Genomic DNA, 15,607 nt, shown 5'->3' with positions numbered 1-15,607 from the left:
CAGTTATGAGGATTGTTTTCTTTATGTTTGAGATGTAATCCATACTGAAGGCTGCAGTCTTTGATCTTCATCAGTAAGTGCTTCAAGTTCTCTTCACTTTCAGCAAGCAAGTTGTGTCATCTGCATAACACAGGTTGTTAATGAGTCTTCCTCCAATCTTGATGCCCCATGCTTCTTCATAAAGTCCAGCTTCTCGGATTATTTGCTCAGCATACAGATTGAATAGGTATGGTGAAAGAAAACAACCCTGACACACCTTTCTTGACTTTAAACCACAGAGTATCCCTTTGTTCTGTCCAAACAACTGCCTCTTGATCCATGTACAGTGTTATAGAATTCCCATTCTTTGCAATGCTATCCATAATTTATTATGATCCACACAGTTGAAAGCTTTTGCATAGTCAATAAAACATAGATAAACATCTTTCTGGTATTCTCTGCTTTCAGCCAGGATCCATCTGACATCAGCAATGATATCCCTGGTTCCACGTCCTCTTCTGAATCTGGCCTGAATTTCTGGCAGTTCCCTGTTGATATACTGCTGCAGCTGCTTTTGAATGATCTTCAGCAAAATTTTACTTGCGTGTGATATTAATGATATTGTTTGATAATTTCCACATTCAGTTGGATCATCTTTCTCAGGAATAGGCTTAAATATGGATCTCTTCCAGTTGGTTGGCCAGGTAGCTGTCCTCCAAATTTCTTGGCATAGACGAATGAGTACTTCCAGTGCTGTATCCATTTGTTGAAACATCTCAATTGATATTCCACCAATTCCTGGATCGTTGTTTTTCATCAATGCCTTCAGTGCAGCTTGGACCGCTTCCTTCAGTACCATTAGTTCCTGGTCATATGCTACCTCCTGAAATGGTTGAACATTGATCAATTATTTTTGGCACAATGACTCTGTGTATTCTTTCCATCTTCTTTTGATGCTTCCTGCATTGTTTAATGTTTCCCCATAGAAATCTTCACTATTGCAGCTTGAGGCTTGAATTTTTTTCTTCAGTACTTTCAGCTTGAGATATGGTCTCATGGTTATGTGTAAAAGTATTAATCTAGTTGTTTTCTGTATATTTCCTTTCCTCTATTCTTTCTCTCCCCAGGAGCCCTTTTATCTCTCCTAACCTACACTGAAAAGAAGCCTTAGTGATGCAACACTTAAGTGTTCAGCTGCTAACAGAAACGTTGGCGGTTTGAACCCACCAGCTGTTCCTCGGGAGAAAGATGTGTCTGTCTGCTCCCGTAAAGATTACAGCCCAGGAAACCCTATAGGGCAGTTCTCTGTCCTACAGGGTCGCTATGAGTCAAAACCAACTCAATAGCACACAACAACAACCACGTATGCTGAAACCAACAGTTCAAAGAAATCACTCAGCTAAGTGCAAGATAAGAGAGGGTAGGAGTAATAGTGAGTACTCTTGGGAACAGCACCTGTGGAAAGGATAAGAAGGAAATATTATTGTGTAGAGAGAGGGCCATCAAAGTGAGTAGTAGAAAAATGACTTTATTCTTTAAAAAAAAAAAACAAGGAAAAAAGTGGGAAGGACTCTCAGAGCAAGCTTCTCTTGAGCATGGCCTACCGTAGTCCTCTGTGGTGGATGCTCTGATGTCTGCTAAGATCTCCTTTCAGGAAGGGACTCATTACCTCTCTGCTAGGAGTACGTCCATCAGATAGCTCCCATCTGTTCAGGTGCCTTCAGAAATTGCCCCATCTGAAGAGATCCCCCTCATCCAGGGTCAGATCCTCTTCGTGGCATCCAATGACTGCTCATCACAAGAACATAAAAGCTCGCCATTGCTTCAACTCAGGACAGCTCTGAAGAGTTAGCCTCTCTTCAAAACAAACTGTAGTATAAGTTTAAGACTCCACCATGGCTGGACTTCACCTCTGCCCAATCCTGCTTCTTTCCATTCCACAGGGGTTGATCCCAAAAGCACTCCCTAAAAAGCCTCCTGACAATAATCTCCATCTAAGAATCTTCTACTGTGGTGGCTTGTGTGTTGCTGTGATGCTGGAAGCTATGCCACCAGTATTTCAAATACCAGCAGAATCACCCATGGTGGACAGGTTTCAGCTGAGCTTCCAGACTAAGATAAACTAGGAAGAAGGACCTGGCAGTCTACTTCTAAAAAAATTAACCAGTGAAAAACTTATGAATAGCAGCAGAACATTGTTTGATATAGTGCTAGAAGATAAGCTCCTCAGGTTTGAAGGCACTCAAAATAATACTGGGGAAGAGTTGCCTCCTCATAGTAGAGTCGACCTTAATGGCATGGATGGAGTCAAGCATTTGGGACCTTCATTTGCTGATATGGCACAACTCAAAATGAGAAGAAACAGGTGCGAACATCCATCAGCAATCAGAATGTGGAATGTGAGAAGTATGAATCTAGGAAAATTGGAAGTCATTAAAAATGAAACAGAACGCATAAACATTGATATCCTAGGCATTAGTGAGCTGAAATTGACTGTTATTGGCCATTCTGAATAGGACAAGCATATGGTCTACTATGCCAGGAATGACAAATTGAAGAGGAATGGCATCGCATCTACCATCAAAAAAAAAGCACTTCAAGATCTATCTTAAAGTACAATGCTGTGAATGATAGGATAATATCCATCCATATGCCTAGAAGGAAGACCAGTTAATACGACTATTATTCAAATTTACACACCAATCACTAAGTCCAAAAATGAAGAAATGGAAGATTTTTTACCAACTTCTACAGTATGAAATTGATCAAACATGCAATCAAAAAGAATTGATAATTACTGGTGATTGAAATGCGAAAGTTGGAAACAAAAAAGAAGGAACAGTAGTTGGAAAATATAGCCTTGGTGATAGAAACAACACCAGAAATCACAGGATAGAATTTTGCAACATCAACTACATCTTCATTGAAAATATCTTTTCCAACAACATAAATGGCAACTATACACGTGCACCTCACCAGATGGAACACACAGGAACCAAATAGACTACATCTGTGGAAAGAGATGATGGAAAAGCTCAATATAATCTATCAGAATAAGGCCAGGAAACAACTGTGCAAAATACCATCAATTGCTCACATGTAAGTTCAAATTGAAGCTGAAGAACATTAACACAAGAGTCAAAATACAACCTATAGTATATGCTAAAAGAATTTAGAGACCATCTCAAGAACAGATTTGATGCATTTAACACTAATGACCAAAGACTAGACAAGTTGTGGAATAACATAAAGGACACCATATATGAAGAAGGCAATAGGTCATTAAAAAGAAAGAAAAGACAAAAATGCATGTCAGAAGAGACTCTAAAATTCGCTCTTGAACATAGAGAAGCTAAAGCAAAAGGAAGAAATGATGAAGTAAAAGAGCTGAACAGAATATTTCAAAGGGCGGCTCTCAAGGAGACAAAGTATAGTATTATAATGAAATGTGCACAGACCAAGGGTTAGAAAACCAAAAGGGAAGAACGTGCTCGACGTTTCTCAAGCTGGGAGAACTGAAGAAAAGATTCAAGCCTTGAGTTGCAATATTGAAGAAAGCTACACAGAAAATATTAAACAACGCAGGAAGCATCAAAAGAAGATGGAAGGAATACACAGATTCATCGTATCAGAAAGAACTTGTCAACATTCAACCATGTCAGAGGCAGCATAGGATCAAGAATCAATGGTATTGAAGGAAGAAGTCCACGCTGCACTGAAGGCATTGGCAAAAACCAAGGCTGCAGGAATTGACAGAATACCAAATGAGATCTCAAAAACTGGATGCAGCACTGGAAATGCTTACTCTTCTCTGTCAAGAAATTTGTAGAACAGCTGCCTGGCCAACCAACTGAAAGAGATTACAAAGAAAGGAGATCCAATAGAATTAGAAAATCATCAGACAGTATCATTAATATCACACACAAGTAAAATTTTGCCAAATTTCATTCAAAAGCGGTTGTAACAGTACATCAACAGGGAACTGCCAGAAATTCAAGGTGGATTTAGAAGAGGACCCAGAATGGGGGATATCATTGCTGATGTCAGATGGGTCTTGGCTGAAAGCAGAAGAATGCCAGAAAGATGTTTACTTTTGTTTTACTGACTATGCAAAGACATTTGGCCATGTGGATCATAAATTATGAAAACCATTGTGAAGAATAGGAATCCCAGAACACTTAATTGTGCTCATGAGGAACCTGTACATGGATCAAGAGGCAGTTGCTTGAACAGAACAAGCGGATACTGCATGGTTCAAAGTCAGGAAAGGTGTACTTCAGGGCTGTATCGTTTCATCACACTTATTCAATCTGTATGCTGATCAAATCATCTGAGCAGCTGGACTGTATGAAGAACAATGGGGCATCAAGACTGGAGAAAGACTCATTATGCAGATGACACAATCTTGCTCACTGAAAGTGAAGAGGACTTGAAGCACTTACTGATGAAGATCAAAGACTATAGCCTTTAGTATGGATTACACTTCAACATAAAGAAAACAAAAAATCCTCACAACTGGATCAATAAGAACATCATGATAAACAGAAAAAAGACTGAAGTTGTCATGAATTTCATTTTACTTGGATCCACAATCAATCCCCATGGAAGCAGCAGTCAAGAAATCATTGCATTGGGCAAATCTGCTGCAAAAGACCTCTTTAAAGTGTTCAAAAGCAAAGATGTCACTTTAAGGACCAAGGTGCGCCTGACCCAAGCCATGGTCTTTTCATTCGCTTCACATGCATATAAAAGCTGAACAATGAATGAATAAGGTAGACCAAAGAAGAATTGACGCCTTTGGATTATGGTGTTAGTGAAGAATATTGAATATACCATGGACCACCAGAAGAACAAACAAATCTGTCTTGGCAAAATTACAGCCAGAATGCTCCTTAGAACTAAGGATGGCAAGACTTTCTCTCCCATACTTTGGGCATGTTATCATTTGAGACCAATCCCTGGAGAAAGACATCATGCTTGGTAAGGTAGAGGGTCAGCAAAAGAGAGGAAGATCCTTAACCAAATGGACTGACACAATGGTTGCAACAATGAGCTCAAGCATAACAACGATTGTGAAGACAGTGCAGGACAGGGCGGTCTTTCATTCTGTTGTACATAGGGTTGCTGTGAGTCGGACCCGACTCAACTGCACGGAACAACAACAACAACTAGGGAATTATTGATCATTATCAGTGAGAAAATCTTTATAGGAAGTTGAGACTAAATTTCTAGATTCTACTGTTGTGCCAGATAAGGGGTTTTAGAACATGGCTCAGCCATGCAACCTAGATGTTGTTTGAGTGGCCAGGTGTCAGAATCTGAGAAAGACCACCAAAACCCAACCCATTGCTGTCGAGTCAATTCCGACCCACAGTGACCCTACACGACAGAGTAGAACTGTCCCATAGAGTTTCCAAGGAGCACCTGGTGGATTGGAACTGCTGACCTTTTGGTTAGTAGCTGAACTCCTAACCACTAAGACACCAGGGTCTCCGGAGAAACACCACAGGTGGATGAAATATGAGACATCTGGCTTGAAATCATTAATGCCATCTGAGTAATCATTACCTCAAAAAGAGCAGCAGAATAAGTGGCACATGAAATGTCAGAGGGCAGCACTGGTTAATTTTTAAATCACCTATCAGAAAGCTTGGAAGTATTTCTTTCTGTACTGAGTTGAAAACTGGTGTAGAAGGCTCTAAAGAAATGTTATTAGAATCCAAAGAAGTAGACTGCATAGCATTAGGATTACCTGATCTTTTAAATTTTTGAAGAACTCTTTTGGAAAACCATCTGCAGAATTTTTCCTATCTCCTTTAACTTGTTTTTTCTATTTCTTTTATGGAAATTAGTCTTTTAAATTTTCTACATTTATTAGGTTTTTTATATAGATTTTTAAATTTATTTGCCTAAATCTGTATAGTTACAATTTCCAATCTTTCCTCTGTTTTTATAGTTATTTCCTTCTTTTCAAATCATATTTTGTAAGGTTTTTTTTTTTTGTTATTGTTGTTAGTTTTATAAATTTCAGAGACAGCATATTTATTTATTCATCAGCTCTAGTGTGTTTGTTTTCTAACTAATTGCCTTCTGCTTTCATTTTTATTAATTTATATAAATAGGAATATATAAATTGATATAAATAGGAATTTAATTAATTAATTTAATTTAATAGGAAGGGTTTACCAAACATGACTCTAAAAGAAAAAAAATCATAAAAAGATTGATAAATTTAGACTCTCTATTTGGTCTATTTGTCATTCCCAGGGCCAACCACACTGTCTTATTTACCTCAGTTACATATTGTCTGAAATTTGGTTAGAGAAGTCTACCTCCCATGTTCTTTAAAAGTTTCTAACCATTTTTGCTCTTTTGTATTTCCATATTTATTTTAGAGTCAGCTTGTCAATTCTCCTCCTCCTACCTCCCATAACTCCACCCTCATCCTCAGAAAAAGAAATGCAATTTTGATTTGAATTGTGTTGGTAAATACCATTTTGCTCTGGTTGAGTTGGGGTTATTCTCAGTGAAATTCTGATAGAGTTGTAAAGATATGGATAACAATATCCAGGGATATGGATAGTGGACAGAAAAGGAAAAAGATGCAGAATGAGGATATCAATTAAGAGGTTCTATCCAAGGATAGGTGATATAGGCATGAATAGTCATAGACATGATTGAGAAGGACCAGTCAGAAAAGGCATTTAAAAGGGAGAACTGACCAGATTTGGTGATTAAATACATGTGAGTGTTACAAAAAGGGTAGAGATGGGGATAACACCTGTCTGGCTCCGTTGACTAGTTTTGCTCTCATCAGGAGAAATGTTGAGAGGCATTTTTGACGATGGGATACAGACAAGGTCTAAATTAACTAATTGAACTACAGACATGTTAGGTTTTTTGTGACCTTTCCCCATAGTCCACATGGGTTTCGAAGAAGTTCCAGACATTCTGAGTAGTATCATATGAATTCATCAGTACCACTATGAAAATCAAGCAGTGACAAATTAGATGAAAACAGCAGAAGTCCTCATGCTGGCTATACCTCGTCAAAATGAAGTGTCCCATTCAAAGGACTGAGATCATCTTTAGCTGTCTCATCTACGGTCCACTGAAGTTGGACGGCTCCTTTCCCTCCTGAGGACCGGACAACTGTTAATGTCACATAAGAATCAGGGTCATCAGACAAAAGAGATTCATCAACCATTACCTGAAAGAAGAAAATCCAGCATGGTGAAAAAGGGAGCAGGTGAAACAAACCTAATCTCACTTCTATTGAAAAATTTATAGTGACTGCAATTTTTAAATTTAGAACTCTATTCATGGCATGTTACAATCATGTGGCTGAAAAAAAAAAATGTTTCACCAAACCCCATTTCCTTTTTGTCCTAGATATTCAGGTAGATGGCATCTCCTAGCCTTTCTTGCAATTAGGTGGGGCCATAAGATGGGATTCTGGACAACAGCATATAGGCAGAAGCAATGTATACCACTAACACACTGGCCATAAACCTCCCACACAACCCCTTACATTCTCTCTCCATTTGCCAGGTGAATGGAGCAGACTTCAACAACCTAGAAGAGGACAGAGCCACAAGATGGAAGTGGTCTGGTCCCTGGGTTGCTTCTTGGAGGAGAGATTTTTCAAGAGAACCACTCAACCAGGAACACTGGCATAGGACTTGTTCATGAGGAAGAAATAAATTTTGATTATGTTAAGGAACTGAGATTTGGGGGTTCTGCATAATAGAGAAACTAAGCCAACTTCTGAATTATCTGCAATTGCCACCTTCAATAAGTCCAAGCTAAACAAGGCTTTATTAACCTGAAAATAACGAAAGAAGGAGATTCAGTATGTTAGTTTACCTGTACCATGTCTTTTATTAACAGATCTGGTTCAACTGAATTATCTATATTGACTCTGTGAAGCAAACTCCAAATTGATCCTATACTATTCACTTGATAAGAAGCCCTGGTGGCACAGTGGTTAAAGCGCTCGGCTGCTAACCAAAAAGACCGGCAGTTCGAACTCACCAGCCGCTCTACAGGAGAAAGATGTGGTAGTCTGCTTTCATAAAAGATTTACAGCCTTGGAAACCCTATGGGGCAGTTCTACTCTGTCCTATGGGGTTGCTATGAATTGGAATCGACTCGATGGCAGTGGATTTGGTTTGGTTTCATTTTATTCATTTGATATGTAAATACAAAACACAATATAAGGCTTTCCATTTTCAAGTTAGATGGATGTTAAACAAACCTGTAATGCAATCTTATTTTAGTCTTTTAAATGAGATTTTGCATTGGTGGCGTAGTGGTTAAAAGCCGTGGTTACCAACCAAAAGGTCGGCAGTTTAAACCCACCAGGCGCTCCTTAGAAACCCTATAGGGCAGTTCTACTCTGTCCTATAGGGTCGCTAGGAGTTGGAATCGACTCAACAGCAACGGGTTGTTTTTTTTTTTTTGTTGCCTAGATCAGAGATTTGCTTGTTATGCTGATAGGGTCCAGTAAGTCAATTTTTGACTTATAATGACCCCACGTGACAGAGTAGAACTGCTCCATAGGGTTTTCTTGGCTTTAATCTTTACAGAAGCAGATCGCCAGGTCTTTCTACCATGCAGCCACTGGGTAGGTTCAGACCACTAACTTTTGGTTAGCAGTTGAGAGCTTAACCATTGCACCACCAGGCCTCCTTCAGAGATTTGGAGCCAACTACTATTTAATGAGCTCTTACTATGTGCCAGTTCTTTCATATACTTTATATTATTTAAGCCTTTAAAAGTAAATTTCCATGGGTCTTTCCTATTCCTGGTGCTTTGGTAGACTTAACCATATTGCCCTAATGAGTAGCTAATTTATTTTGACAGATTTATACTAATAATTCTTTCCCAGTGTTCTTCAGCTCTGAATCTAATTTCAGTGTTACCAAATAGTGCTAACAGAATGTTTACAGTGCATATAAGACTGCATATCATAGATATATGTTAAAAGAAAATCAAGAGACTTTTGCAGTAAGAAAGATCAGATATAAGAAAAACAGCCACAAAGGGCTAAGCAGCAAACTACTACCAGTACTACAAACAAAATAAAACCGGTCGTCATCGAGTTGATTCCGATTCATAGCAACCCTACAGGACAGAGTAGAACTGCCCCATAGGGTTTCCAAGGAGCGGCTTGTAGATTCAAACTGCTGACCTTTTGGGTAGCAGCCGAGCTTTTAACCACTGCATCACCAGGTACTACCAACAACAAAAACAGCAACTTAAACCTATTGAGCCATGCTTACGTTGCTTATTGGATAATCTGTCCCTGCATCTGAGCAAGCCATAACCCTGACAGGAACCACAAGGACGAGGACAGTAACGATAATGAATACTACAGCAATGTGTTTATTAATAAAAATGGTGAACTTCTAATTACCTATATAAGTGATTAAATAAAGGAAATGGTGATATATGGAGCCAGAAAAGCTGCTGAGTATATCAGAAATTATCTAAATATTTTTATGATTATTTCATCTTGGAATTTCTGTTAAAAGATAAATTCATAAAGATTATAACACAATCATCATGTAATAGTAACTATAATATAGTTTATAGTGTTTGTTTTATATTGAAGATGTAGAGATAATTTAGTACTAGTTACCAAACTTGGCTTTGAAAATATTTAATTCCCATGATTGATTAAATGTTTTTTTTCCTCAGTGGTTGAACCAATAGTAACTGGGCTCCCTCTTTCAGGTCCTGGGAGTAAACAGCCAATGAGAAGTAAGAAGGAAGACAGAGTTAAAAATACAAACACATGAGCTGGGATGACTGGTGTTTTGTTCATTAAAAGCCAAGGTAGAAGACAAGAAGGGTGAGTGGTATAAATCCCTCACCAGCTAAACCCATCCTGCATGTAACACCCAGACCATGACAGAATCCTGCCTTGCGACCAGAATGGTGGTCTGGTAGTGGGGCAGGAATAGAAGAAAAACAAAAACCAAACTCACTGCTGTCAAGTCAATTCTGACTCATAACGACCCAACAAGACAGAGTAGAACTGCCCCATATGGTTTCCAAGGCTGTAATCTTTACAGAAGCACAATGCCACATCTGTCTCCCCATGAGCAACTGGTAGGTTCAAACCACCAAACTTTCAGTTAGCAGCTAAGCACTGTAACTACTCATCACCAGCGTTCCTGAGAGAACAGAAGGCATGGGTAAAAAATATTATTTCTTTTACATCTTGGTCCTCTACACTAAACAGAAATCTGTTCTCTGTGTAAGAGCTCTCATTACTATCAGACTATTTGCATAGGTTAAAGAAGGATTAAAATCAGTTCCTAAATCACTATTGTTGTTCTGTGCCGTTGAGAGGATTTTGACTCATATTGACCCTATAGAACAGAGTAGAACTGCCCCATAGGGTTTTCAAGGCTGAAATCTTTATGGGAGCTAATTTACTAGCCAACTCAAAAGTCACTTGAGAAGAGAATCATAAATCAAGGGTAATGAAGAGTTTCAAAACAAAAGTTAAATACACCTTCATACAAAAATTAAATGAAAAAGAGATAGCCTAATAAAGGTACCCTCTGACATGTTTAACTTACACTCTTCTCTTCAAATCCAAATACTCCAAATGGAGAATCATTTTGTGGAATAACAACAGTTACCACAATATCATCACCAAGTCTGCCACCTCCAGCTACCCTGATTAAGGAAACATTGAACATCTCCATGAGTTCAAATTTTGTATCATCAGTGATGGTGATTTCTATCATGGCAGTAATCTATGAAAAACAAGAAGAAAGGAAGGAAAAGAACATAAATAACTGTAAAAATTTTTTGGATCATATGTAGTTTAATTTTTTATTGAAACTTAGAAACATCTGTATAAAAGAAAAAACAGATTTTTATATTATATGTTAAGAATAAAATGAAAAGTCACATATTTCTGTTTCAAAGTCAGAAATTTACAAAACCTATTATTTTCAAGAGAAAGGAAATTACCTATATAATAAAATGAAGTGTTAATTACAAATACAAAAAATAATAAAGCCTTATTTGTGAACAATTTTTTTAAAATGCCATGCAGTACTCTAACAACCATTGCACACACATAAATCTTAGCATGCTTGGCATTAATGTCACATGATGTAAAATGGTACCATGAAAAGAATCATTTCCTTCTACAATTAAAAAAAACCTCATCACTTTCAAATAGTGTTCTTGTAATGTAGGATAAAGAAAGGATAGAAGGAAACCATATTTGTTGTTCTTAGATAATTATGATCAGGATTTAGTTCATTTGTCTGGGTCTATGTTAAAAACCTTATGGCTTGTAAGCAAATAAAACTTGGTCCAGCTTGAGATTTCACTATTAGTCATAAAAGTACTCTTTTTTTAAATAGTACTTTAGATGAAGGTTTACAGAGCAAACTAGGCTTCTCATTAAACAATTAATATACATATTGTTTTGTGACATTGGTTGCCAACTCCACAACACGTCAATACCCTCCCCTTCTAGACCTTAAGTGCCCCATTACCAGCTTTCTTGTCCCCTCCTGCCTTCTCGTCCTTGCCCCTGGGCTGGTGTGTCCATTTAGTAGTCATAAAAATATTCCTGCTGTATCTCCATACTTTATTTTATTTTTTTGTATCCCAGAGGGAAATTCCACTACTGACACAAACACTGACCAGATAATTAAGTTCTTCTACCTAAATCCACCCAAAATCTTTAATTTAACAATGGGCAAAATTGAGAAATCTGAATGTCACACTTGGAAAAGCAGAAAGCTTATTAAAGTGTCTGCAATTCAAATCTCTTCTGTAGAATACAGAACAGTTCACTACACGATGTGAGCCTTAAGAATGAATGTGACCCTAAAGACACTACTGAATGATGGGACATCAACTTCATGTCTAGAATAAAGTGTTGATAATACAACCACAGTTGGAAGGCTAACCAAACCAAACCAAACCCACTGCTGTCTAGCTGATTCTGACTCACAGTGACCCTGTAAGTCAGAGCAGAACTATTCCATAGGGCTCCCAAGGTTGTAAATTTTTATGGAGGAGGAGCCCTGGTGGTGCAGTGGTTAAAGCGTTTGGCTGCTAAAGAGAAGGTCAGCGGTTCTAACCCACCAGATGTTCTGCGGGGGAAAGATGTGGTAGTCTGCTTCCATACGGTTGCTATGAGTTGGGATCAACTCCACAGCAGAGGGTTAGGTTTTCAGTTTTGGTAAATCTTTACTGAAGCAGACTGCCACATCTTTCTCCTGCAGAGCGGCTGGTGGGTGTGAACCACCGACCTTTTGGTTAGCAGTCAAGCGATTTAACCACGGCAACACCAGGGCTCCTCCTTGGCAGGCTACTTCAGTGAAAAATCAATTTATTTGTTTCTGCTTTCAGTGTAAAAACTCATTTATTTGCATTCTCCCTCCTTTTAGTAGGAGATGTTTCAAAGCTCTTAATTTGTTGAAACACTCATGATTTCAAAAACCTTAACAATAATTGGCCTTAATGTGTAAGAAAATCTAGGTATGTATGCCCATCTCTCAGCTTCATTTTACTGCCCCCTACTTAACTAATAAATTGAATCATATTATGCAAATACGTCTAGGTAAAATAAGGCTAAGTGTAGACAGATAGTGCTATTTCAAGTTACTAACATTTTTATGGATGTTCATATGCTTTTTCTACTTGTTGACTATAAAAAAATTGAAAACATCTTATTCTTATCTATACAAATTGCTCAGTCTGAAAAACTTATAATTCTTGGGAAATATATTTTTTATATTTTAGTGGGTTTTTTTCTAGTTTTAATTATATAAAATTCCTTAAGAACATTTTGCTCCTTTCCCATCATTTTAGTTTGCTTTGAAATTTTAAAGTAAGGTTTGGATTTTAAAGTTCACACTTCTACTGCAAACTGTAAACAAATTCTAAATAAATGCTTTTAAATAAATCCTTCCAAGCATTAAGAAATAAATAGAAAAAAAAAAAACCCTAAAATTCATGAGTAGTAAAACTTATCAGGTAGCTGTTACCTATTCTTAAGCACTTCTAAGCCAATTATTATCTCCTTTTATAACTTCTGTTTTAAACAGAATCAGGTGGAGGAGTTAGCAAAGGGTGAGACTCTCATTTTTTAATGCGCTTGTCCTATGGTAATTGATGACTTTTCCATAACTAATAAAATTTCTGTTTGGCTTGGCATACAACATTTATGTATTTATATATTGTATGTATTTGCAACACATTTTGCAATCGCTGACACACATTCATTGGTGGATGCCTATAAAATGTTTGAATACAACCATAAAATGCTTATATTTCTATGAATAGCATACTTGTCCATCTGAAAATTCAAGAATCCCATGAGCTGGCTTAAAATCTTCCAGGTCAGCACTGTCCAGTATTGCTTTCCAATAAACATTTATTGCCCCAAAGCTTCCAGCCAGCCGGGCCACAGGAACTTGAAGAACATTCAAGGGTGGGGGTATCTCATAAGCAATAATAACTCCACCAGCATCCTTTAAGTAAAGAGTATAAGTTGAAAGGCAAGACAAAAGTGGAAACTCTTATAAGCCATCACTTTATAAATTTATCATTTTCACTTATATTGCTTATATGTCACCCTTAAAGTAGAAATTATAGTTGGATATAAATATGAATAACTGTTCTCCTTAGTCTCATTCAAACAGAACTAAGAATTAGTTTATAAGACAAATTTGGTTGTTCTATTTATAAATATCTACAAGCAGAGCTGATCGTTTTGCAGATAACATGACAGTATAAAACACTGGACAAATCAGTAGGGACAAACTTGTATACTGGTATAAATATATGAAAGTTCCTCTCACTCTGGTAACATGAAACTTAAAAATTCCTCTGGGATCATCATTTTCTTCAATCATTATCTCAGCTATTTCCATTCCAGGTCTGCGCACACTTGGCTGCCCTGCAGAGAAGTCAGAGTTCACCAGATGCACATCGGTAATGTTCACAATAAATCCTTCCTCCAACTCTGGAACATCATCCTGGGGTTGGGGGAGAAGATGGTGTTTTATTTTTTAGAAGACATGTACTTTGCATCAGAAACCTGAAATCCTTCCGTAAGGAATAACTGTCCATGAGAATGGGCAGCTCCATCAAACATATAAAAGAATTCTTTTCTTATTTTAATACACTCCTACTGATAACTTCAGGATCTTTTGTGGTATTCAAGCTTACTTTGATGTTTCAAAGGAACCCTGATACTCGTTAGCAAGTAAAACACATTTTTAAAATACTCCTCAATTTTGATCTATCCTACCAAATATTTTTTGCTCATATAATATCCCAAAGAAATTTAGATCAAACTGGTAAATGCTACAGGTCCACAAAAGCCAAAGTATGACCCTGAATATATCCCACTTGAATTTAGAGACCATCTCAGGAATAGATTTGACGCATTGAACACTAATGACCGAAGACCAGACAAGTTGTGGGATGACATCAAGGATATCATACAAAAGAAAGCAAAATTTCATTAAAAAGACAGGAAAAAAAAAAAAAAAAAAAACACAGTGGATGTCAGAAGAGGCCCTGAAACTTGCTCTTAAACACAGAGTAGCTAAAGCGAAAGGAAGAAATGGTGACGTAAAAGAGATGAACAGAAGATTTCAAAGGGTGTCTCAAGAAGACAAAGTAAAGTATTATAATGAAATGTGCAAAGACCTGGAGTTAGAAAACCAAAAGGGAAGAACATACTCGGCATTTCTCAAGCTGAAAGAACTGAAGAAAAAATTCAAGCCTTGAGTTACAATACTGAAGGATTCTAAGAGCAAAATACTGTATGACACAGGAATGATCAAAAGAGGATGGAAGGAATACAGAGTCACTGTACCAAAAAGGAATTGGTCGACGTTCAACTATTTCAGGAGGTAGCATATGATCAAGAACTGACAGTATTGAAGGAAGAAGTCCAAGCTGCGCTGAAGGTATTGGGGGAAAAAAAAAAAAAAAAGCCTCCAGGACTTGACAGAATACTAATTGAGATGTTTCCAAAAACGGATGCAACGCTGGAAGCACTAACTTGTCTATGAAAAGAAATTTGGAACACAGCTACCTGGCCAAAGACTGGAAGAGATTCATATATATGCCTATTCCAAAGAAAGGTGACCCAACAGAATGTGGAACTTATCAAACAATATAATTAATATCACATGGAAGTAAAATTATGCTGAAGATAATTCAAAAACTGTTGCAGCAGTACATTGACAGGGAACTGCCAGAAATTCAAGCCAGATTCATAAGAGGACATGAACAAGGGATATCATTGCTGATGTCAGATGGATCTTGGTTTGAAAGCATAGAATACTAGAAAGATATTTACCCATGTTTTATTGACTGCACAAAGGCATTCAACTGTGTGGATCATAACAAATTATGGATAACATTGTGAAGAATGGGAATCCCAGAGCACTTAATTGTGCTCATGTGAAACCTGTACCTAGGCCAAGAGGCAGTTGTTCGAATAGAACAAGGGGATTCTGCATGGTTTAAAATCAGGAAAGGTGTGCATCAGGGTTGTATCCTTTCACCATACTTATTCAATCTGTATGCCGAGCAAATAATCTGAGAAGCTGGACTATATGAAGAA

General features: G+C 37.5%; 1 protein-coding gene across 1 annotated transcript in view; it reads right to left on the bottom strand.

The window, feature by feature from the left end:
- The window catches only part of ADGRV1 (adhesion G protein-coupled receptor V1), a 687,583-nt gene that overhangs the window by 423,072 nt on the left and 248,904 nt on the right, over window positions 1–15,607 (bottom strand). Inside the window, exons 58-61 of the mRNA XM_023730073.1 lie at window positions 13,827–14,003; window positions 13,314–13,496; window positions 10,572–10,751; window positions 7,025–7,189 (exon numbers count right to left, since the gene is read on the bottom strand). Of these exons, the coding sequence (XP_023585841.1) occupies window positions 7,025–7,189; window positions 10,572–10,751; window positions 13,314–13,496; window positions 13,827–14,003 (705 nt within the window). The remainder of the gene's footprint in view (window positions 1–7,024; window positions 7,190–10,571; window positions 10,752–13,313; window positions 13,497–13,826; window positions 14,004–15,607) is intronic.

This window comes from Trichechus manatus, unplaced genomic scaffold (genome assembly GCF_000243295.1).
Source record: "Trichechus manatus latirostris isolate Lorelei unplaced genomic scaffold, TriManLat1.0 scaffold00032, whole genome shotgun sequence".
Lineage (NCBI taxonomy): Eukaryota > Metazoa > Chordata > Mammalia > Sirenia > Trichechidae > Trichechus > Trichechus manatus.
Note: the sequence above shows the minus strand (reverse complement) of the source record. Positions and strands in the feature narration are given on the sequence as shown.